This window comes from Nymphaea colorata, chromosome 9 (assembly GCF_008831285.2).
Source record: "Nymphaea colorata isolate Beijing-Zhang1983 chromosome 9, ASM883128v2, whole genome shotgun sequence".
Taxonomy (NCBI): domain Eukaryota; kingdom Viridiplantae; phylum Streptophyta; class Magnoliopsida; order Nymphaeales; family Nymphaeaceae; genus Nymphaea; species Nymphaea colorata.
The window spans coordinates 2,750,550-2,772,624 of record NC_045146.1 but is presented as its reverse complement, the minus strand read 5'-3'; the positions used below and the strand labels follow the sequence as shown (position 1 = coordinate 2,772,624).

At 38.0% G+C, this 22,075-nt stretch overlaps 2 protein-coding genes across 2 annotated transcripts; one reads left to right on the top strand and one right to left on the bottom strand.

Annotated features, from left to right (window-relative positions):
- Positions 1–345: 345 nt before the first annotated feature.
- Positions 346–7,767, bottom strand: LOC116261050 (hydroxyproline O-galactosyltransferase HPGT1). The gene is made up of 12 exons (XM_031639645.2): positions 7,371–7,767; positions 6,349–6,412; positions 5,743–5,792; positions 5,464–5,657; positions 3,092–3,155; positions 2,943–3,018; positions 2,403–2,526; positions 2,214–2,301; positions 2,022–2,072; positions 1,273–1,344; positions 1,053–1,165; positions 346–888 (listed from the first exon to the last, which is right to left on the bottom strand). The coding sequence occupies exons 1-12, from the start codon at positions 7,481–7,483 to the stop codon at positions 866–868; spliced, it is 1,032 nt and encodes a 343-aa protein (XP_031495505.1). The 5' UTR covers positions 7,484–7,767; the 3' UTR covers positions 346–865.
- A 6,932-nt stretch (positions 7,768–14,699) lies between these two features.
- On the top strand, positions 14,700–20,691 carry LOC116260012 (V-type proton ATPase subunit E-like). Its single transcript, XM_031638067.1, has 6 exons — positions 14,700–14,930; positions 16,740–16,840; positions 17,706–17,862; positions 17,952–18,148; positions 18,881–18,980; positions 20,429–20,691. The coding sequence occupies exons 1-6, from the start codon at positions 14,829–14,831 to the stop codon at positions 20,462–20,464; spliced, it is 693 nt and encodes a 230-aa protein (XP_031493927.1). The 5' UTR covers positions 14,700–14,828; the 3' UTR covers positions 20,465–20,691.
- The last annotated feature ends 1,384 nt before the right edge of the window (positions 20,692–22,075 follow it).

The following is a 22,075-nucleotide window of genomic DNA, read 5'->3' as shown; positions in this document are numbered from 1 at the left end:
TAGGCAGCCACTTTGCTTATGCTGTAATTTCTTTTTGGGCGTGATTAGCCATAATGCAAATTATTCTGATGTTTTGTTCTCTTTCATGATCTCTCTCCCCCTCGTTCTCTTCCTCTCTTCCACCATACCAGTCAGTTCTTCCACCGTACCAGTCGATCGATAGCCTTGAAAGCTATCACATAGTAACGCACATTATGTAAATCAGGCCAATCTTGTAAGACAAGTACTTCCATCGTTCAATATGTGACAAAGTGTGCTTAAGAGATTCTAAAGCAAAAGACGAACAAAACAAAGGGACAGCAACGAGCAACTGTTGGACAGAAACTCCCGAAAATTCAAAAGCTCTAATCATTGCCCTCAGTAAAGTGGCACACTAAAATTTCTTTGCTCGTAAATTGAGAGTCGTAACAAACAAAAGTAGCAAAAAATCAAGTAAAAGGACCAAAAAATCACCAATGATGAGAAAACTGAATGTAAGGTTCTCAAGCTTGGGCTTCTAAATGAAACCAACAAGCAAAGAATGGAGATTGCACTACATTACAGTGAAAGAATGAAAAACAATTGACATATTTGGGAGCCCCGAAGGCTAGTTCCACCTGACCAGCGGCATTGAATGATTCTGTTGTCCATGTATCTCATTAGCTTAAGAAAACCCCCATCTCTTAAAAGAACTTCTGTTCAGCCTCGGCAAAGCATGTCAAGACCTAAATTTTGTAATTGCGACTAGTAAACAGGGCCTCTGATGGATGATCCATCTGAAAGATTCTGGAAGTTGCAAATAGCAGGCAGTGGCCACACAAACCCAGTGTTTTCAGGAAAGATCATGGTTCCAAGTCACTGCATACCTGGTCTTTCTCTACAAAGATCACACTGTCGCACATATGGCACCTGCTGACTCAACAGAGTTAAGCATTGGAAATGTATTCATGCAATAACCATGAATGCTCTTAGGGCAATGACGCAGCTAGTGAGGTAAAAGCAAACTGCGACAATTGCTGGCTGCCAACAGCCATGAATGTGCATGAGAGAGAGAGAGAGAGAGAGAGAGGAACCTGGAGACCATGATGAACAGCAAAACTTAGCTTCATCAGCGTGTTTGACATCCAGACCAATCATCCAAGAACCAATAGTAACATCATCATGGGCATACGTCAGGAGAGAGGCTCTGCCATCAGGACTCATTTTAGCAAAGATGTAAGGTTGGACGGTATATTATCACTGAATGAACGTGGACTTAGGATACAAAAGAGAGAAGTGACTAAGAGAACATACTTGTTTATGGACACGAATTGTGCCACTGCTCGAGACAAAACAAACATTTGTCCAGCAGCATGACGGAAGTACCTGAAATTTAAGCAATATAAGGAATTGTATACACAAAAAATTTCGTTATTTGCTTTATACATAGTGGGAACCTACAGCAATAGCAATCTAGGTATAGAAAATATTTTGAGAAAATTACAAAAACAGCATAACTTTTATGTAAATAGCAAACACGGCTCACCTTTTAAGGATCAATAACTACGCATTCAACTTTAAAAAAAAAAAAAATCTCAGAGAGCCGCCTCTGGACGAAAACCATCAAAGTAAGGGCATTTACAAAATGAGCCAACTTTAATTCTTTAATATCAGAGAGGGAACTTGAAAAGGATTTAAAAAAAAAATAAAGCAAGAATTTTACAGATAAAATAGGGCTGGGAAGGAAATAACTTCCAGTAAATGAAATTAAAGGTACACCCCAAAGGCATACTCTGAAAGCCAAACCAAGCCCGTGCATAATTTAAGGACAGAAAAAGAGTTATTGAGGCCTCGACTTGAATCAAAGGAATGCAAACATGTCCTTTAGAGGTCATCAACTGGGAGACACTTCAAGATCATAATTTCCATAGTAACAGCATGATGTTTCACAAAGAATAATGCTCTTTCAGCAAAAATCTTCTGACAATGAATCAAAACAATTTTTCATAGAGCAATAAGACGAGTTCCTCAGAAGAGGAAGGAGGAAGCCCAAAGACACTTACGATTTGCCATCACCAAACCTCCACCACTCTGGTTCGTACCATTTCTGACTCCTATAGAAATTCAACAATGCAATCATAAAAATTTAGAAAGGAAATACCTAAATTTATCATTCAGATTTTATATTGTGAAATTATATACCAAACTGTTAGTAACATCTTCAACTTAAACTGTTAGTAACATCTTCAACTTACTGTTCAGTGAAAACTTCACCAGATTTCATGCAACCCACATAAACACGAGGCTCACGCTGATATGTTCTAAGTGTAGAAACCAAACCATCTACAAACCAAATTATGAGAAAAATTTGGAAAAAGTAGCAATAAACACAGAGGCTAAAACTTGAAGCAAATAAATATCAACCATATGTTCCTTCAACTAACCTAAGTTAACGAACACATCATCATTAACCTTTGCATAGAACTCTGCATCCCAACTATCTGCAGCTTGAACGAAGAATGATTTTGTTTTTCTAGGAAGCTCACCTGAGTCTTCAATATAATCATCCTGCAAAGCAGAAAGCTTGCTCCTTTAAAAAGGTAAATGCATAGGTAAACATATTTGTTGAAGTATACAGTTCACTGAACTACTCCCCAGCCATCATGAATATTTGCTTAAAGCGAAGCACATATGAACTCTGTTGATCTGAACCAACCTGACAAGGTATATAATGGCTACCATTTGAGCACCATTCCTTTTCAAAAGGGAGATATGAACCCTTAGATGAAACCATCCAATGGTCCAGACTGTCACTGTTAAGACCAGTTAACTTAATCGGTCCTCTCTCTCTCTCTCTCTCTCTCTCATACACACACACACCAAACATTATATCCTCCAACTTTCTCTCACATCCTAATCCAATAATAGATTTCCCATGCCAACATGACACGCCTTATCACTTACAATAAAGGAAAGCAACTTACAAGAATGATGAAGTCATTAGTCTTGGCATTCTCCTCACCAATGTCTGGGTCAGTAGTGTTACCTTGGCGGCGTGCACTGAACACAAAATATCAAAAAATTAATAAATATAAACTCCAGATAACTGGTATTATATAATAAACATGCAGACCTTTTTCCTACAAAAAAACGTATAATAATTCCTCTATCTTCTTCCATTTTTCTCAATGCTGCTCCTGCGTCAAGTGAAATAGTGAAATCATTAAGGCCAATAGAAAACAAAGTTGCCACATCCATCACATTGATATTGTGAAAAGAACTTGTTTTAATCCACTAAACTATGGAACTTTCTGCCACCGCCTGACCATTAAGAACCTTTCTTGAACAAGGATGAAACGAGTGAATAGGATTTTGTGGTTTCACTACCTCGATTAGCATAAGATCTATCATTGAACTTCCCCGTCAAGCCCCTTAAAAGACAGTAGTATATCACCTATAGACAGTATTATGACTAAAATACAATTCAGCAGATTAACTGCTTATAATAAACCAAATCATATGGTCATATGGACAAAGGAACACAAGTAGAGATTAATAGCCACAGCTCTAATGGTAGATTTTTCTACATGAGATTCCCAATCAGGATTTAATGGAGTGGCTGTTCAAACTTTTGATATATCGGTATTTAAGGTGGAAATTTAAGGAGAGGAACCATGTGAACGCAAAATAACACTTAAAAGCTAAAAATCAAGACCAAGCAGAACTAGTGGTTAACAAGTGTGCATCTTCTTTCCAATAAATACATCGAAAGGAAAAACAAGAACAGGACCTTGGGCCAACCGTGACCTCTCGATGCCTGCTATCTTCCAGTTTTAATGTAGAAGACATGTAGACAGGTTCTCATCTCCTAAATGCTCCAAAACTGATCCATCTTTTGAACAAGTCATTTATGCCTAATTGGTACATTTCCATTTGTGCTTTTGTAAAATAGATGATACATGTAGTAACGGCTAATGCATGACAATCTTCATTTGAACCGATCCAACTGCAGGCAAACCAGAAAATATCCATTGGCCTAGAAGGCTAGAACATTTATCCGATAACATATTATTATACCAGCTGAGTAAATCTTCATATTATTTGATAACATCCATAATCTATATATTGGCAGATAAATGAACATCTTACTATTTTTGAAAAGCAAGAAAGTGAAATTGGTGTCCAAGACTGCTGGTCAACATTCTTGACTAATTCACTTCACAACTGACAAGGTGCATCCGTGCATGGAATAACACATCATTGCAGAATTGCTACACATTCTTTCAGAAGATTCATTTTAGCTTTCGATATCACAAATTAGAAATTAAATCTGGTAGGAAATGTTTGTGAATAGGGAAATGTTTGTGCACCTTCCAGAACAGGAACTTGCTATGCACTGAATTTAGTCTTCCATTTGTTTTAGGACAGAATATTGTCTTAAGAGTCACCTAAGAGAAAAGAAGGAATTGTCAGGGCTGCATGCAATAAAGGGGTAGTCAGAGAACGGGATTACAGGGCTCTGGAAGAACGTCTTTGCAATTGTTTTGCAAATACGGGTTATAGCAAAGCCAGGGAGTAGCACCGCGGCTGAACCATCTACAATGGGGTGGGGGGCGAAGCATGACGAACAGTCTCTACGTGTTTCAGTTGAAATTGTTCGTTTGGATATTTCCCGAAATGCTAATCCTAGGTTCTTCTCTCCACGCGCAAGCAAGCAACCTGCGCTCGCTGAGAGACATTAACACAACATACATGATAGAAATATATTATTCCAAGAAGGTTAAACACCTTTCGTAATAAAGGAACCATATCCAAACTGATAGCATCGATGTCTCCCAAATCACCACAAAAGTATTAAGAGCAGCCAACTATTGCAAAATCTGCAGCTTTTCTTCTACAAAGTATGGGGACTCATGTCTTGATATATGGATACACTTTTTTCAAATTTTACCACTTTGATGTCAACGAAATAACAAAAGAAACTAAGGATGTACTCCTAGTAATTGCATGCTGTACCTAATAAAAAGGAGACCCTTCTCTTCTGCCTCTAATAATGATTTGACTTTAATAAGGTAGGGTTAATAAGATAACTTTGGTAAAAGAAGACCCTTCCACTTGCGGTTCATGACAATTTAGTAATCAATCCAAGGACATATACAGCTGAAGGACCATGTCTGCTCCACTTTTGGAATCAAACACAGAGAAAAGAGAGGGGGATGATGGTGGTGGTAAGAGAGAAAGGGAGATGAAATTTTGAGGAATATCAACCACAAGCTATTTCCCTGTTCCACCACCTTCAGAACCTTTTTGCAATCAACACCTTTTGGCAATCAATGCAGAATTAGATAAACAGAGATGGATTTGGATATCCCCTTCCTTAAAGCTTGCATACTTCTCCAATCAAGCAAAGAGATGCACTAAAGAATTTGGTCACACATGTGATGCAACTTTCATTATGTAATCTATGAAGTATGAACTAGGAGCTAACACAGTAAAATACACTACCGGTAGGCATCCATGACCGCCGAATTGCATCCCGGTTCTTCTTATGGGAAATTTCTGTTGCAATTCCAACCACTAAAAATACCCTTCGTTTATGATATGTCCCGTTCATATTAGGTGTATATTTTGCAACAAAGCCTTCTTCCCTAGCTGTAGCAAGCTCTGCCTCAAGGGCCAATAACTTCTTCTTTTGATCCCTGGTGAAACATATAGAAATTGAGTTCAGTTGCTATAATCCATAGTAAACATCGGATAGAAAATACCAAGGTAAATTTAGCTTACTTGCAAGCTATGATTTTCCAGGTGTCATCAACAGATATAGCTGGATGTCCCTGAACAAAAGATTTGGATGAAATTTTAAGTTTCAACAATCAACTGAAAACAAAGACAAGCATTTTAAGAAGTTCATACCAATCATTAAACCACACAGATCAAAGGAGTTGGCAAATAATACCAGAACAGAGCATAGGGGAGGGAGAATAACTCTTCTGCATGATCCTCAAAATACTAACTAGAGCCAGAATTCACCAACTTTAACAGATTAGGGGTTAACAAGAGAAGTTTTCCTAACCCAAGTACGACAACAGATACACCTTCTGCCATTTCATTGAAATTCGGTTTCAGCAACTAAGAAAGCATTGCAAAAGGACAGTTGTTAAAATGGTACATGAAGCTCCTGAATAACACAAGTAGAAATGTGAATGTGCAGCATAACTCAAGGGTACACCAAAAGTGTTTGACGCATAATCAAAGTCACAAGTGTACTTAAACATCAGATTTCTTCAACTCCTCACATTAATAGTTACAAAGGGTAAATAATACAGAACAAGTAGGACATGGAAAAGAATACAGCTCCAAACTAAGGAAGTAAACATGTCAAGTCTCTACCTGGCCAGTTCTCCGGTCCATCTCCTTAATAAGATAGACTCTGTTTTCTGCATCCTGCCAGAGTCTAGATCGAATTCAATTAAACAAAATCAGAACTCTTGATTATAATCAGTAAACAGTAAAGACAAATCCAGAATCGAAAACTCAGAACTCAAAATACAGAAAAAAACACTTAAAATTCAGTCCAAACAACAAAAATAACGCCAAAGAGCTTTATTTGCATAGATTTCAAACTCGGGCTTGAGGTTAAAGCAAGAAAGTCCCGTATTTCTGGACTAATAACCCACCTCTCAGACTATCAAGCTAGATATACTCGAATTGCACTTAAAATCCACGTTTTAGGGAATCCGACATTTAGTGTTGCTTTCTATTAGTCTTGATGTGGTCCAATCCAAAGTTAAAGAAGCGATCTCTGATTTCAGGCATTCAAAGGGGCTGTTCAGGCTATACAATCACGCTAAAGAATGGACCAAAAAATCATTGCTCAAACAGAGGGGAAGGCTGTTTCCAGGAATTTCATAGAGCCAGGCAAATTTACAGAAGCTTCAAACCGCAAACATAGCAAAATTCTAAAGGATTCCTGATTTGTTCGAGGAAAAAATAAGTTTAGAGACCAGGTATGAGACAACAGTTGAAAAGTGATGATTTTGCTTCCAAACTCCCCAATATTCCCACGAAATTTTCCCTTGCTTCGCCCTAATTGTCAACCCCATCCGTAAAAGCAAAATTCAATCAACGGAATCGATTTAGATATTTCCACCATCCGGACAAACTTTGCGCTAGCAAATAATTAAGATTGCGAATGTAGCTCCGCCGATATGCTACTAATAACATAAGATTTTCTACGGATCTCTGAGACAATCCCTAACCGCAATATAAACTCTAAATGACAAAAAAAGAAGACGGAAATTGGTCGGAAAATTAGTTCCAGAAGAAAGCTAGTTTCATCCTCCAAGTGGTTTTTTTTATGCATCCTCCTCAGAAAACTCTTCATAATTGTTCACAGAGAGAGAGACACTCACCTTCCCGCAACGTAAATCGTCGACATCATCGCGAGCATAGAGAGCATCAGAGAGGAGATCCTCGACCGCCGAACAAAACCGGTCAGCCGGCTGCTCGATCCCCGGCTCTGCATTTCTCTGTCTTTCCCGCTCAAAACCTCATCCCAGGTGTTTCAAACGCCCAACCACTATCCCCGGCCGGAATCAACCGAATCTACACGAAAGGGAGGGAAAAAAGAGCACAAGCATCCAGCAGAGGAGAAGATTCTGCTTTCCCTCTTTTCCAACTCCGAAGACAAAGGAAGAGCACGAAGACAAAGGCGGAGACGCCGAAGAAAACGAAGAGAGACAGAGGGACCGCCCGGTCGTTGCAGAGGAGGAGAGAGACGAAGTGAAAGTAGTCCCTTGAATCGTCGACACTGCCGAATCGAAGCTCTTGGTCTTCTACCTTTTAAAACGCTTCTGTTTCGTGAATTTCCGTAGTTAGGACCAATTTTTCATCATAATTTCCCTAACCGCCTCAGTTCTCTAAAACTTTTCGTATGACATCTTTGTCAACAACTGTAGAACAAGTGTTTCGTTAAGAAAATATCAAACTAAAACGAGCTCGCTTATATAATATCTGCAAAATCCTGGAAGGGCGACTTGGGTGTTATCGACGGTGAACCAATTCAACCACCTCCCGCCACAAACAATGATGAATATTAATGGAGTTTAGAACACTAAGTTCTTGGGTCAACTTGAACTCAACTTTAATAGTTAAAGCATGCTTGAGTTATTAGTTTGGCTCAAGCTCGAGCCAAGTTAACTCAAACTTGGCTCATTTAGGCTCGAGTTGAGATCTAGCTTCAGCTTAACCGAGCTGTTTATTATTCAAAATGACAAAAACAACAGGTTTAAACTATGAGCCTCTCCCTGCATGAGTTTCATTGAGTTTAGTGGATAGCTTGGAATCAGCTCATTTTCTTTGTCGTATCTTTTTTAAACTCAAACTCGACTCGCTCGCTTGTCAAACAAGTCGAATTAGAGTCAAGTTTCACCTGGTGCATCCGAGTCGAGCCCAAGTTGGTTCGACTCAGTGAACATCGTAACATGGTAAAATTTGTCGCATGTCGTCAGGCAGTTCGTGCCTTCAACTCTTGGTGGCGAAAGGGCCTAACAAACAACGAACTCCTAAAAGTATAGTTCCTAATTAGAAATAGTTACGGAATGGAGGTTTTTTCGAAAAATTAAGAATACCCGAGTTTGTACCACCAAGTCCCGCAGATCGTGAAATCATCGAGACTTTTTTTCAGTACTTCATTTTCCCATTAATTGCAAAAGACTGCCTATTTTCACGGGAAAACTTTACGTCGACGTGACGAACACGCCGAGCCATTTGGACGGGCCCGAAAGACTTTTGACGGGTCGGATCTTGTGAGACGACATGTGGGCCATAAGCACCGGGGAGCGCGAGGTAAAAGCTTATCGGATTTAGATTTATATTTGGATCCACGGAGCCTCACTAAGGTGTTTCGTTCTTTCGACCACAGTAACACCAATAGAAGGGTTCGATCGATGTGGATCCACATCTGGATCTGATCACCGGCCCACACCACCAATCCAGAAGACTTGAAGAATGAGGTGGGAACGTTTCAGAAAAATGAATCGCTTACGTTTCTCGTAAGGCTTATTGGTTGGCAGTATGAAGTGTTTGTGAAACTTTTTTTTTATTATTAAATTATATTTAGAGAAAACAACATTTGATGGCCTTGAGGAAAGGAAAGAGCTCGACATTAAATTCATGGATTTGATATTTAAAGCTATTATTAAATTGTTCCTTATTCATAACTGGTTGAACTTGGTTAACGCCTGTTTCCTCTTATTCTTTTCTTTTTTTTACATTTTTTTGGATTTTATTAAGCCTTTCACTTTTAAAGTTTCTGAGTTTTCCAAAAAACAATTTTTTATGTCTTCTGATGATTTTTTTATTTAAAAGAAAAGTAATTCGATTTGCAAATATATTTGAATAAGTCTCGGCTACAAATTAAGTTATTATTGAAATATTACTTCGCCTGGTGATTTCCTGCGTTCTTTTTGGCCCCTCGAAACAAGAGGAACATGTTTCCTATGAAAGCTGTGGGCAACACTTTCAATCGGAGCCAGGAAAAGGCCTAATTTTCCTGGGAAAATTGCTGTTTCCCATCAATCATCATTATGTCGCTAGCTAAACACGATAAAAAAAAGAAAAGAAAAGGCGAATCCAATATTTATCACCAGCTCATCGTTGTTTCCCATAAACTGCCAACTGATCGGCACGTCTTATAGTATATGAAGATTAGATTTTTAATTAAACTAGACATTAAAAATGAGGATTAGAATTTTAATTAAATTAAACATTAAAAATGAAATTTGTATGGGCTGGTGCAAGGACGGAGCCAGGATTTTTCTTAGGGACGGGCCAAACCATCCGTTGGTCGGGCTAAGAGGAGCGACGGTAAGGCCAAGAGGAGCGACGGGCCGGGCCAAACTAAAAAAATTTGATTTTTTACATATAAAAAAAAATCTTGGGCTGGTGTGGGCCACTATTAAGCACGAAACAGGCATCCATCGACACATTGGTGAAGCTAGGGGGCGGAGAGGGCGCTGTCCCCTCATGAGTTTCGAAAAAAATTGAAATTTAAAATAAATTTCACCAAAATTAAATTTTTGAAACTATATATCATGGTCCGTACTAAAAAAAAAAAAATCCTAACTGGGCCACGGAAACATTTCAGTTGATCTGACTATTTTCGTTATCACTTTTGAGGGGATGATGCAAATTAATAAAAATGTCACACGATGAAGTGATGTTATATTCAACCAACACATTGAGTTTAAAGACAAGTATTGTACATGCAGAAGGACAAGGTCAAGAGAATAAAGATGCTTAGCTTGAAGAGATCACTAATGATGATAATATGCCTTCAAGAGACCTTTCGAGATGATATAAACATGGGTATCACAATTAAGTCAAAACTGTAATAAGGTGTACATGTCCCTAGACTAGAGGGTAGAATGATTCTTTTATTGTTCACCGGTGGAGGCGAATGACAAAGGCCTTAACAGGTAGTCGACCTCCATCTTATTATACATCTGCAGATTTTCTTGAAATAGTTAAGTTAACTAGATGGAGCTCTATTAGCAAGCAACAGAATTGTCAACCCACAAAAATTTGGATCCTTTAACAGGTTGTTTGGCTAATGGAATTGTCACACATACTGTTCTAAGAACTTGCTCAATAACTGAGACAGATTCTAACTTAGTGTTTCGTGAATTTGCCTCAATTCTAAAGCATATTCATGAACCGGTATGTAACCGTTTCATTATCTAAACAGCCTCTAGGGAGAATGTTGGCCTTCCAAGAGTTCCACACTTTGGTATTCAAAGCATTGATCATAGAAAGTGTTTATGATTGATTGGCCAAGGTCCAACCCCAAAAATCCCATCTCTTGAATCAGGTAACCAGAATTATAAGATGCATGTTTATACGATTCTGGGGTGGGTTTAGCTCATACAAGTCGATGACTTTTGGCCTCTATCAGCTTCTTCGGGCATCATTGATTCAATAACTTGAAAATTATAGATCCATATATCAATCTTGCTTAGTCATAGTAAGGCTTTAAACTTTATAGAATCATTCAATTTAAAGGTCCAGTTCATTTGTGAGCAAGGTTGAAAACTCCGCCAGATGAGAGTAGTGCTGAGAATGAGCTGAGTCGAGCCTGAGCTTGGCCAGCTCGAGCTCAACTTGACTCAAAAAACTCGAGTTCGAGCTCAGCTTAAACTCGAGTTGAGCTCCTTATAGAAAGCTCGAGTTCGGCTTGAACTCAAGTCGAACTCCTTATGGCAAGCTCAAGTTCGACTCGACTGCACAAAATCGAGTTCGAACTTGACTCATTTAACTCGTTCAAGCATTAGCTAGTGTAAGTGTTAACTAGTGTAACTTGTGTAAGCATTTAACTCGTGTGAGTGTTAAGACATGTAACTTGTGAAAATTTGTTTTTACCCTAAAAGTTAAGACCAGTGATTCAGTGAACCGGTTTTGGCAAGAAAGTGCATTCAAATATCCTCTAAATAAAAAACTTAGCAACAAAAGATCTTTCATTCACGACATATTTATGTAGTCAAGCCAAATCGAGTTTAAACGAGTAGAGTTCTTATCACTTGAACTCGACTTGTTTAACATTTTGAGCATAAATTTAAATTCGAGCTCCGCTCATTTATAAATGAGTCGAGCTCAAACTCGAGTTTTTACAAGCGAAGTTGAATCGGTCCTGAGTTGGCTCTACTCATTATGCAGCCCTAGCTCAGGTCTAAAAAAGTTTCTCCCAAGTTTAATTGAGGTTCTGATCAAACCCAATTGAAGTCTTAATCGAGTTTTATTCTTACGTTGAAGGGCACATTTGTAGTGGCAATTATAAATAACGATGCCGATTATAAAAACCAAACTTATGATGCGGACGATCTTCCACCATTTCCGTATTAATTAACTTACTCGCTTAATTAACCCATTCCAAAAGTCAAGATCAATGCTATTGGCTTATAGAGGGAAAAAATATTGCATTATTTGACGAACTTAAAAAATTCTAATTGTTCTTTTAATCAACTGACCTAATATAAAAATGAGGGTGCTGATGGAATATGATACAACTTATGTGATTAAAAAAGGAGGGAAAAAGAAAAAGTAAAGTCAGAAGCCTGATGAAATCGTGTATTCACTCTTAAGATGGCTACATGGTTTCGTTTTTGTGAAAATTAAAATATATGTAGAAGGCACAAAGTTGGTAGAAAGAATACAAATGAAGAAAGTAAATAATCTAAATCTGTGAATTTTCAATTTGTGTTTGAGTAGCCCTTTAGGTCCAATATCAATGGTTCGTAATAGAAATATATCTGGATCCGAGTCCACTTGCCAGAATCCTCACAAGCAAGCAGGATAAAAATCAACGGTTGACAAGCCAATACTTATATATATATATATATAAAAGTAGCTACTGGACCTTTATACTCTAGATTTAGTGAGAATCTCGGCTAACAACTCTAAGGAGATCAGGCTGTAGAGAAACTTTTTACAATAGATCGAAATACCTTCAAAAAAGGCAAGTGTTCTCATTTAAGGAGACTAAGTTGCTCTTTCTCTCTATCATTCTTTCAAAGGTTTTATGTTTTAGGGACTCTTGAAAAAACAACTTGGCTCCTACGTTTTTTTAACTTAATTTGTACTATCAAGATCCACTAAAGATTGACGGCTTTGATGATGTATGTTAGCTATATATATATATATATATATATATATAATTGAAATTATTCAGCTACCTATATATTCAAATGGTTATTTTTTATTTTATGTTGCTAAAATCGTTGCTAAATGCACATTTACGATCGTCAGTTGCTTGATCATGTTTTTAACAACAGAATGCACTTTTTATGATGGCTTTTTAGTGACACAAAATAAGAAATAATCATTCGACCATAAAAGTAGCTAGTTGTGTGTGTATATATATATATATATATATATATATATATATATATATATATATATATACAACCAGGTGTTTAGGTGATAGGTCTACCAAGGATAAAGTAGGGTTTTTATTCAGCTTGGATGGATGGCCAGGACAGAAATGAGAAAACATGGAGTAGACCAGGAAGTGTCGATTTCATTTAATTAATGATCTTGTCTTTTTGCAATATTTGTAACAACTTTAATAACTCCGTTTGTCACTCTTTCTCTCATCATTATTATTATTATTATTATTAATTTTAGCATTGGAATGACAACAAAGATAACACAACAGTAAGGCTTGTCATATGCGAAGGCCAGGATTTAGCTTATATATACACATCAAATTCAAAGACGCGATCTACATCGTTTGTTTAAGAACCACTGAAATCCACTTGTATTAAGCAAGAACTGCACCACATTTTTTAAGCTCATCCTTTTTAGAATTAGTTCGAAGCACCATACTTTCTTTATGTTTTTCATAAATCTGTCCTTAAATATGTGATAGACAAGGTTGATTTAAGCTTTTCAGTCACTGAAAACTACTAGTTTCAAGATCTATTTAAAGACTAAAGAATCAGATATGAAAAATGCATCAAAATTTTCATAAGCTCAATCTTTTTACATCAATTGAAGATATAACAACAAATTTTTTCTTTTTAACTTTTTCTAAGTCCAACCTTAAAAATGTGACCTGTAAATTTGGTTAGTGAAAGTAGATTTTTTAATCACTGAATTCACCACATGCATCAAGTGTAATTTCAAATGGGGAGAGAACTGGATGATCTTACGTGTGTTATGGGGAAACATGAATAGGGCGACACTGATTTAGAAAACTCTAGCACGAGCTCGGCTCAAACTCAAGTCAGTTTTTGTTGGACAAGAGACTCGAGCTTGACTTGACAATACAACATTGAGTTCGAGCTCGACTTGTTTAACTCATTTATGTTAAGCACGTTTAGTTTCTCTTAACTCGTTTAGTTGCTGCTCATTTATCTATTCTTTCATTATATTTTAATATTCATTATATAGTCGAGCCAAGTTGAGTTTAAATGAGTTGAGTTATTACAGCTCTAGCTCAACTCATTATAAAGGAGTCAAGTTTTGACAAGTGAGTAACTTGAGCTCGACTCATTGTGCAGCCTGAAGAGCACATGCTTGCCATTGGAAGGAGAGAGAGACTTCTTTCTTGCCGTCCCATAACAGGCTAACCTGCTTAGGTAATCCAACAATTATATTTCTATACCATCATGTGTGTCATGTCCTCACTTTTTGGACTAGTCAAACCATTACCCATGATTATCGTGCAGGCAAGCCTTAGCCACGAGGCTCCGTCAGAATACTACCATTCCTCCAAGCGCCTATATACTTTCATACGAAATCTAGGTGGAAATAAACTTCCATTGGAAGGAAGTCTTTAACCGAAACTAGTTGTCAACTATATGTTATTAAGCAATGCGGCCGACCATCGCTCCACTTAACGACGAGTTTTCACTTGTATCCACAACCGCGTATAGTCACGCAGGGATGAATTTTAGAGAGTGGAAGAAGTGTGACAAAGTATCCCCTTCCTCTCTTAGAAGGCCAAATGGATCTTAGATCCAGGTCATGATTGAATCTGGATAAATAGGAACCCCCATAATTTTGATTCAAAAGATGAGCGTCAAATTCAGGCGACGGATGGTCCTCACTCCCCCTATTCCTGATGCCACTTTACAAGAAAGTGTTAAATTTTCACCACTAAAATGTAATTTAAAAAATATGGAGGACTTTTGTCGTAAAACATGGAAGAGGAAAGTCCTGGAAAAACAACGGGCTAGAAAATCAGACGACACGGAACAGCCAGAAATTTTCCTCCGTCTCTCTGTCTTTCTCTCGCTCTCTCTGAGTGCCGGCCGGAGAAAGGGTGCGACCAGAGGCCATCTCCACCGTCCGTTTCTTCCTGGAAGGCGAAGATGAATGACGCAGATGTGTCCAAGCAGATCCAGCAGATGGTGCGATTCATCCGCCAAGAAGCGGAGGAGAAGGCCAGTGAGATCTCAATCTCCGCGGAGGAGGTGCGTTGTTTCGTCCTTTTCTCGTTTTAGGTTTTCTTCAAGTGGTTTTTTCCCCTTTTCGCTTATTGGAAGGCCGTAGTTTACTTTTTTCTGCTCATGGATTTCTCTGCACGAGGTCGATCCGACTGTTTTTATGCTCCATCTCATCATTCAAGCCGGTATTGAGGTTTGATTTAAATATTCGTCGAAAAATAATTTTTTGACGATATAGAGATTATTCTTCGCATTAATCGGGAAAAGGAATCACCTTTGATGCTCATAAATTATTCGACTAGTTGGTATATCTAACATTCTATTTTCTTCCGTCCCATTTTTCGTTTTATGGGGAAGAGAGGGTTCCCAGGTGTGGATGATGTCTGTAGTTTGATTTTGATAGACTATGGAGAAATCGACGACGGCAACAGGGACCCAAGTCTAGAATAGGACGCTGTCCTGAAACATTTCGAAGGTGCGGTAAATAACATGAAGCAAGTGAATCGTGTATTGAATGAACAAGTAATGTCATATCTTGGCTTCGAATCCCCATGAGGGGCATCCTCCAGTTTGATTAGCTCGGAGAAAAGTCTAATAGTGAATGGGTTGGCGGTAACTAAGATTAAAGAGGCGAATCATTTACAGACTGCACTATTAGCGTTAAATCTTGTCTTCTGATGCCCATGAAGGCATCCCGAAGTTTAATGATCTCAATGAAAAGTTTACAAAAGTAAACTGGTGGTTGTCCGTTGGCTTCATACAGAGAACAAGGTGATATGACGTTGCTGGGGAATCCTCGTGTCAGAGTTGTGTCTGGGAATGGCAATTCCTCGGCAACATCGGGCTCAAAATCAAATTTTTACCATGTAAATGGGAATTCAAATGATTTTGTGTGTGTGTGTGTGTGTGTGTGTGTGTTTTTTTTTAATGCTATTGGCACCTGAATGATCCAAATTTGGTAAGGGCTGTCTCAGGCATGCATTTCCAGCTTGACAGTGATAAATATGACTGATAACAACATGGGAGCTTTGTAGGGAAGCATTGGGCCATCCTGATGTCAAATGTACTTAATAGAAAACTACAGATTCCACGTTAATGTGCAAAAGTACAGGATGACCTTAATTTTGGCTGAAGTTGCTGGCTTGACAGGTCTTGAATCGATACAACATTGTAGTCAACTACCATGGTAACTGTAATATGCTTCAATCTGTAATCATCCATAGGCGGTAGACCCCTACACAAATGCCTGAGTAGCGCTAAGGAGTCCTCAACAGAAAGTGGGGATAGAGGGAAAGAGAGGAGAGCAAAAACAGGCATAATATTTGATGATGACACCTATAAGATTCATGAAAATACTAAGCACTAGAATGAAGAATTGCTAAAAGGTGGTTCTTTTCAGTTTTCGGGTGATCTTCCTTATCATCCTAAGTTAACATCCACTCATATTTTCCGGTGTAAGTTAGAGATGTTTCTAGTTTTTAAGTGAACTTCCTCATCATTCTGAGTTAACATCAATCTGTATTCTTCCTGTGTAATTTGGAGATTCAAACTATTTTTACAATTGTACTGTCTATATAATGGAAGATATGTCATGTGAATACTGCAGAGGATACAGTGATATGCCATTATGGTTATTTTGTCCGATGTTTCCAATATGATTTCTATGTAAGGGAATAGTGAGTGGCTGTCAAAATGGGGTATCTATGTGACATAGGTGGAGGATATAAAGTCCGTGGTGTCTTTTTTTATACTTTCGTATTTTACATAGATGTTGCTAGCTATTGAAAGTTGTTCCTGTGAATGCTGATTTGGTTTTATAATTCTACCTTGGTGCAGGAATTTAATATTGAGAAACTGCAGTTAGTAGAAGCTGAAAAGCGTAAGATTAGGCAGGAGTATGAGAAAAAAGAGAAGCAGGTTGAAATCCGCAAAAAAATGTAAAGTGCTGAACATTTTGACTGGTCATTAGTTGATTGCTCTTTCTATCTGTTCCTTTTCTTTTGTTTCCTTTTGCAGAAGATGTCCTACAGATTGCGATAATATTGTTGATGGAATTGTCTGATGAATGTGTAGGGTATCATGCTGCTGTATAGATTTGTAGCAACTAAGAGATATTGGCAAACATCTGTATGGCACATACTTGTATTTAGTAGCACATTTTTCCTTCTACCTGATGGATATGTTATGCTTCATCTGCATTTAATAGCTTTTCGAACTGCTGATTTTGTTGAAGCTGGTTTATGAAACCAGTTTGTGTTTTTAGGCAGTACCTCCTGGGTGAAACAAATATTAGGTGCATATTTTGCTTGAACCACTTCCTAGATGATAATCTATGTGATAAGGAATACTATCTATTGTACAGTAACTCTTTATCAGCGATTTTGGTTCCTTGAGAGGAGAGAGGGTTCTCAAAACATAGTCTCTGTTGCAATTTAATAATGTTAAGTTATTTGTAAATGTCAGGATGGCTTATTCATGTTGAATGAGAATAGATATGATTGTCTCTTCAACCTAGAACTGGAATTAATCATGGTGAGCCTTTGATCTTGGCCTTAAATTGGCTTGGCCAAGTACTTTGTAGTACAGGTTGCTATACTTTATATCTAACCATGGCAGAAGTGAGTGCCCTTTCCTTTGAGTTATTTTCTCTACAAAGGTTCCAACTGATGTACCGCTAAACAACTATTTTATCAGAATTTGTTATCACAAACTAATGAGTTGGCTTGGTTAACACAAAATTTTATGTTCGCTTCGTATAGCTGATGTACTTTTTTGTTGGAACTAAGTGTTATGTCTGTGCAGTGAGTATTCCATGCAGCTGAATGCATCTCGCATCAAGGTCCTGCAAGCCCAGGATGATCTAGTTAACTCCATGAAAGAAGCAGCAGCAAAGGAGCTTTTGCACGTGAGCCATAACCACACTGCTTATGGGAATCTTCTGAAAGACCTGATCGTTCAGGTAAAACTTCATCAAAACTGGTTGCTGCATAGTGATTTTTGTCTGTGAATCTTTACTCGACCTTATCTTTTCTTTTTTCACCCCCTCAGAGCTTGCTACGATTAAAAGAACCAGCTGTACTCTTGCGTTGCCGGAAGGCTGATGTTGAACTGGTTGAGTCAATTTTACATTCAGCAAAACAAGAATATGTTGAGAAAGCCAAGGTTCATGCTCCCGAAATTATAGTTGACAATCAAGTTTACCTGCCTCCAGCTCCAAGCCACCATCATGCACATGGTCCTTCCTGGTAATTTTTCTTCCATCCGGTCTCCCTTTCTTAAGCTTTGATAAGCTTTCTTACTTGTAAGTGTGCAAGGAAAATTGAAATGATGTAATATTATTCAAAATGGAAAGAAAAGGGCCTTAAAGATGAGTTTTTAGTGGCTTTGACACTGATAAATCTTTATGTTGCAAATTATCTGGTCTGGTGTTGTTAACATCATGAGATTGAAACAAAAAACATTCAAGTCCATCGCAGTCAAAAGCAATCCGTGTTAAATTGCGAGACCATGTCAAATGATTAAATATTGTAGAGGTAATTGTATGTGCTTTAGCCTTCAGGTGTGTATTGGGATATTGACCTCATAAGTAGGTCTTTTGACCTCACCAGCCTTGGCTCCCTTCTTCCTCCTTGCTAATGATAGTATCCCAATTCAGTTTATATGGACAAGTTAGTTTTCAAAGTTGGAAGTCGGACTCATGTTTGTCAAAACCCTAAAAGGCTTAGGAGGAAACACCTTCACATTAAATCAGAATTTGTGATGAATTCAATAGTCTCATTGAATGTTCAAAGCGCCTTTGTGAATCAGTTAACCTGAGGACAATCTATTGGCATTATTTAAGATTACTCAATAGCCAGAAATTGCTTTTGGAGAATCAAATATCCAATATGAGGAATACATGTATGTGGTTGTCCAATTGAGTTTGTAATGGTTTGTACTGCATTTTTGTCTTGACCATAATATTGTTTATGATGCAGTGCTGGTGGCGTGGTGCTGGCTTCTCGTGATGGAAAGATTGTATGTGAAAACACACTTGATGCAAGGCTGGATGTTGTATTTCGACAGAAGCTGCCAGAGGTACCCTTCCCTTCTTATAGTTCTTAGTCATATGGAGTACAGATCCTTCAGAACTTAGTTACTGCCTCTCTGATGTATTGCAAGAAGAATATTTTTCTAATAAGAGTTTCACATTATTAAAATAGTCATTGGGTTTCAACAAGAGATAATGTGGGCATTAGGTGGTCTGCTGATTCTTGTGCAGCATTTATCCAATTATGTACTGCATCTAGAAGCTTTGTCATGGAAAAGACAACATGGACTACTTCCTCCAGGAGTATTATGAACTTCTAAATTGGAATCCATCTGCCATTTAGGGTTTTTTATTGTCCTTTTTCTGTTCTCCAAAAACTGTGGTACTTGATCCTCATTTCATTGTGTCAACAATACAGTTGAAGGTCCATTGGTCTGATATTATTTCATATGGGAACTAAGCTGTGCTGCTTAGTTCAATATAATACGGCTTAGAAGCTAAATGTTTGACAGTTTTTATAAACTCTCTCTCCCCCTCATTTATTCATTACTTGGTGGTGTCTCTTTTGTTCCTGCTACTTGTGTTGTCTGAATCACTGGGATTACAGTGAATATCCCTTCGTCATATGGTTGTGACTACCTGTTTTACTATTAGTGTCTGAATAAATTTGGGTATTCTTGCTTCCTGATAGTAAAAAGTGTCAGTTGAAGATATCTCTTGCCATTCAGCAGGTGAAGATATGATATAGTTTTTTAGATAAATCTTGGAAAAAATTTGGAAACATCCTCATAAGTTAAATGTTTAATTTAAAGTAAATTAAATAAGATAAGAACGTATTACAGGGTAAAATACATTTAAAAGGTACACTAGAAAAGGTAAGCAAAACGTAGCCCCCAAAAAGGGAAAACATGCTAAAAATATAAGCAGAAATAAAGCAACAAAAATATTTGGAACTATGCTGATATATTGTGACACTAGAGCGGCAAAGTTGGGAAAGTTTGATATAAATTTGTTTTTAAAAATCTCATGATATTGTGCCCTATGTATATTGTTTGGTAACTAAAAAAGAGGTTGCGGGGTGGTTGTAAATTTCTATATGTTGGTATTTTATGTTTAGCTCTTGCTTTTGATATTATTCAACAAAAGGGATTGACTGTGGCAGCATGCCATCATCTTTGCTGGAAATGAAAGCAATTTTTATGTGATGATTTATTTGAGACCTCTGGAACCATAATGCAATTCTTAGTTGGAAAGTTGGATGTGACCAACCTTTTCGTGTTTTGTTAACTGCATTTGTACGGTAGGGTTCTAAAGGATAGCAGATTCCCACGTACGCATTTGTTGTACATAACCCATCGCCATTGTATTAATCTACTGCATGTAATAAATTTTGAGCCATAAAGCATGATTCTCTTTGGTTTCATTCATTCTGACGGTTTTGATAGTGTCTAGTGTCTACTGTAGTTAACAAATCCTTTTATTAATATGTGCTCAGATTCGAAAGCAGCTTTTTGCAAAAATCACTGCATGATGATGATGTAGTCGGTTGTGGCTAGTCAGTTGTACGGAAGTACAAGCTCATGGTATAGAAGCGAACTCCTCTGCCCCTTGCACCAACACTTCAGTTGGAGGTATTTTTCCTTTTCTTTTGTTGGGACTACTATATTTCGACTTTTGAGGAACTTTCATGATGTGTAGAATTATTTTATGAACAAATTGAGAAAATAATGGGAGGTGAATGTGATGTTAGTTTTGTAATTGCTTTTTTCTTGGTAATTGTGTTTTTCTATTTTTCTTGAGTAATCCAAGTTGTTTGACACCAACCCAAGTTGCTTTATCTACAATTCTACATAACTGTTTGAATTTACTTTTGAAGCCTTCTGGAGTAGTTTAGCTTGCCCATATCAAAGGGAGAGAGGGAACTCTACCCGAATCCATCAAGAGTTGTAGAACCTGTTGTTTACGATTTCCCTACTCCAGGGATACCACTGGCTTGTGCAAGAAGTGGCATCAATGGGAATCAAATGCGATTCTTCATCTGAAAGCCATGGCTCGTCTACTATGCGAACACTTTTGCGTCAGATTTTGTCGTCTGCCTTCATTCATGGTTGGATTTTGCCTACTCTGTATCAGTGGCCTTCTACATTTAAATCAGAAGGCATGCACCTCCCTAACTTGCCAAAATCTCATTTGTGAATATATTTATTCACATCACTGCCCCTCCATCTATATACCTAATTGTCGCCCCTTGTGACTTAAATCTCCGTCTCCACCACAACTTTAAAGTTTGAATTTCAGTTGTGCTGCTATCTTCCTTCCCTGGTTTGATATTAGAATTGTGGTCTGCGAACACTGTTCTCAATTTTAAGAAGTTTTGGAGTAGGGAAGGAACATTCCTTAATAATGGTGTTTTGGGTGGTGAGGTAGGATCATGAAGGGTGTAGAAGTGTGGATCAAGTGTTGTCTCTTACATCCACAGGCTGAATTTTTACATGGTGTTGTCCTCGTAAGGCGTTTATGGTAAGGGACGGTCTAAGTTTGTCTATCAAGAACAATGCCTATTAAGTGGTCTCATTCTTGGAAGGTTGTCCTTAATAAAATAACGATGCGAGTTCCAAGAACAATGCCTATTAAGTGGTCTCATTCTTGGAAGTTTCATTGCCGAAATTTTGAAAGTTATTATAACGAGCATATGTGCCAATGAGTCTCCGCATCCGTTCAACCCTGTTGAGCACCTGCATGTGTCGAACAAATCCCTGTAGCTGTGTCCATAGGAAAGAAGTGTCCATGACCTCTCTTGTCCGACCCTGCCGAGCCTGTCAACTAGTTGCGTCACATCTGAAATTAATCCGATCACAACTGATAGTCAAGTTGGCGTCCTCAGGTGATTACTCACGTAGGGCTAGGAATGTACAACGTTGGGCTCAGATCGAAAATACTGGATTCGATCTTGACTCCTTTAGTAAATAAGTCGAGTTCGAGCTCCAATTGAAGCTCGGCTGTGTAAACGGCTCTAGTTCGAGTCGGTGGAACCTCGATTATCTTCTTCTTCTTTTTAACAAAATTTTTGCCCTTAGACACCATAGATCTACTTTTGAATGAAGGAAAAGAAAATTTACCTTACACACCCCCGGGCTTCGCC

Excerpts from the sequence above, each read along its gene's own strand:
- LOC116260012 (XM_031638067.1), top strand. The coding sequence starts at position 14,829 with ATGAATGACGCAGATGTGTCCAAGCAGATCCAGCAGATGGTGCGATTC. Across the intron at positions 14,931-16,739 it reads TCTCAATCTCCGCGGAGGAG|GAATTTAATATTGAGAAACT; the intron begins GTGCGTTGTTTC and ends ACCTTGGTGCAG. Across the intron at positions 16,841-17,705 it reads GTTGAAATCCGCAAAAAAAT|TGAGTATTCCATGCAGCTGA; the intron begins GTAAAGTGCTGA and ends ATGTCTGTGCAG.
- LOC116261050 (XM_031639645.2), bottom strand. The coding sequence starts at position 7,483 with ATGCAGAGCCGGGGATCGAGCAGCCGGCTGACCGGTTTTGTTCGGCGG. Across the intron at positions 3,019-3,091 it reads CGTTTTTTTGTAGGAAAAAG|TGCACGCCGCCAAGGTAACA; the intron begins GTCTGCATGTTT and ends TTTTGTGTTCAG. Across the intron at positions 1,345-2,021 it reads AGGTTTGGTGATGGCAAATC|GTACTTCCGTCATGCTGCTG; the intron begins GTAAGTGTCTTT and ends CTTAAATTTCAG.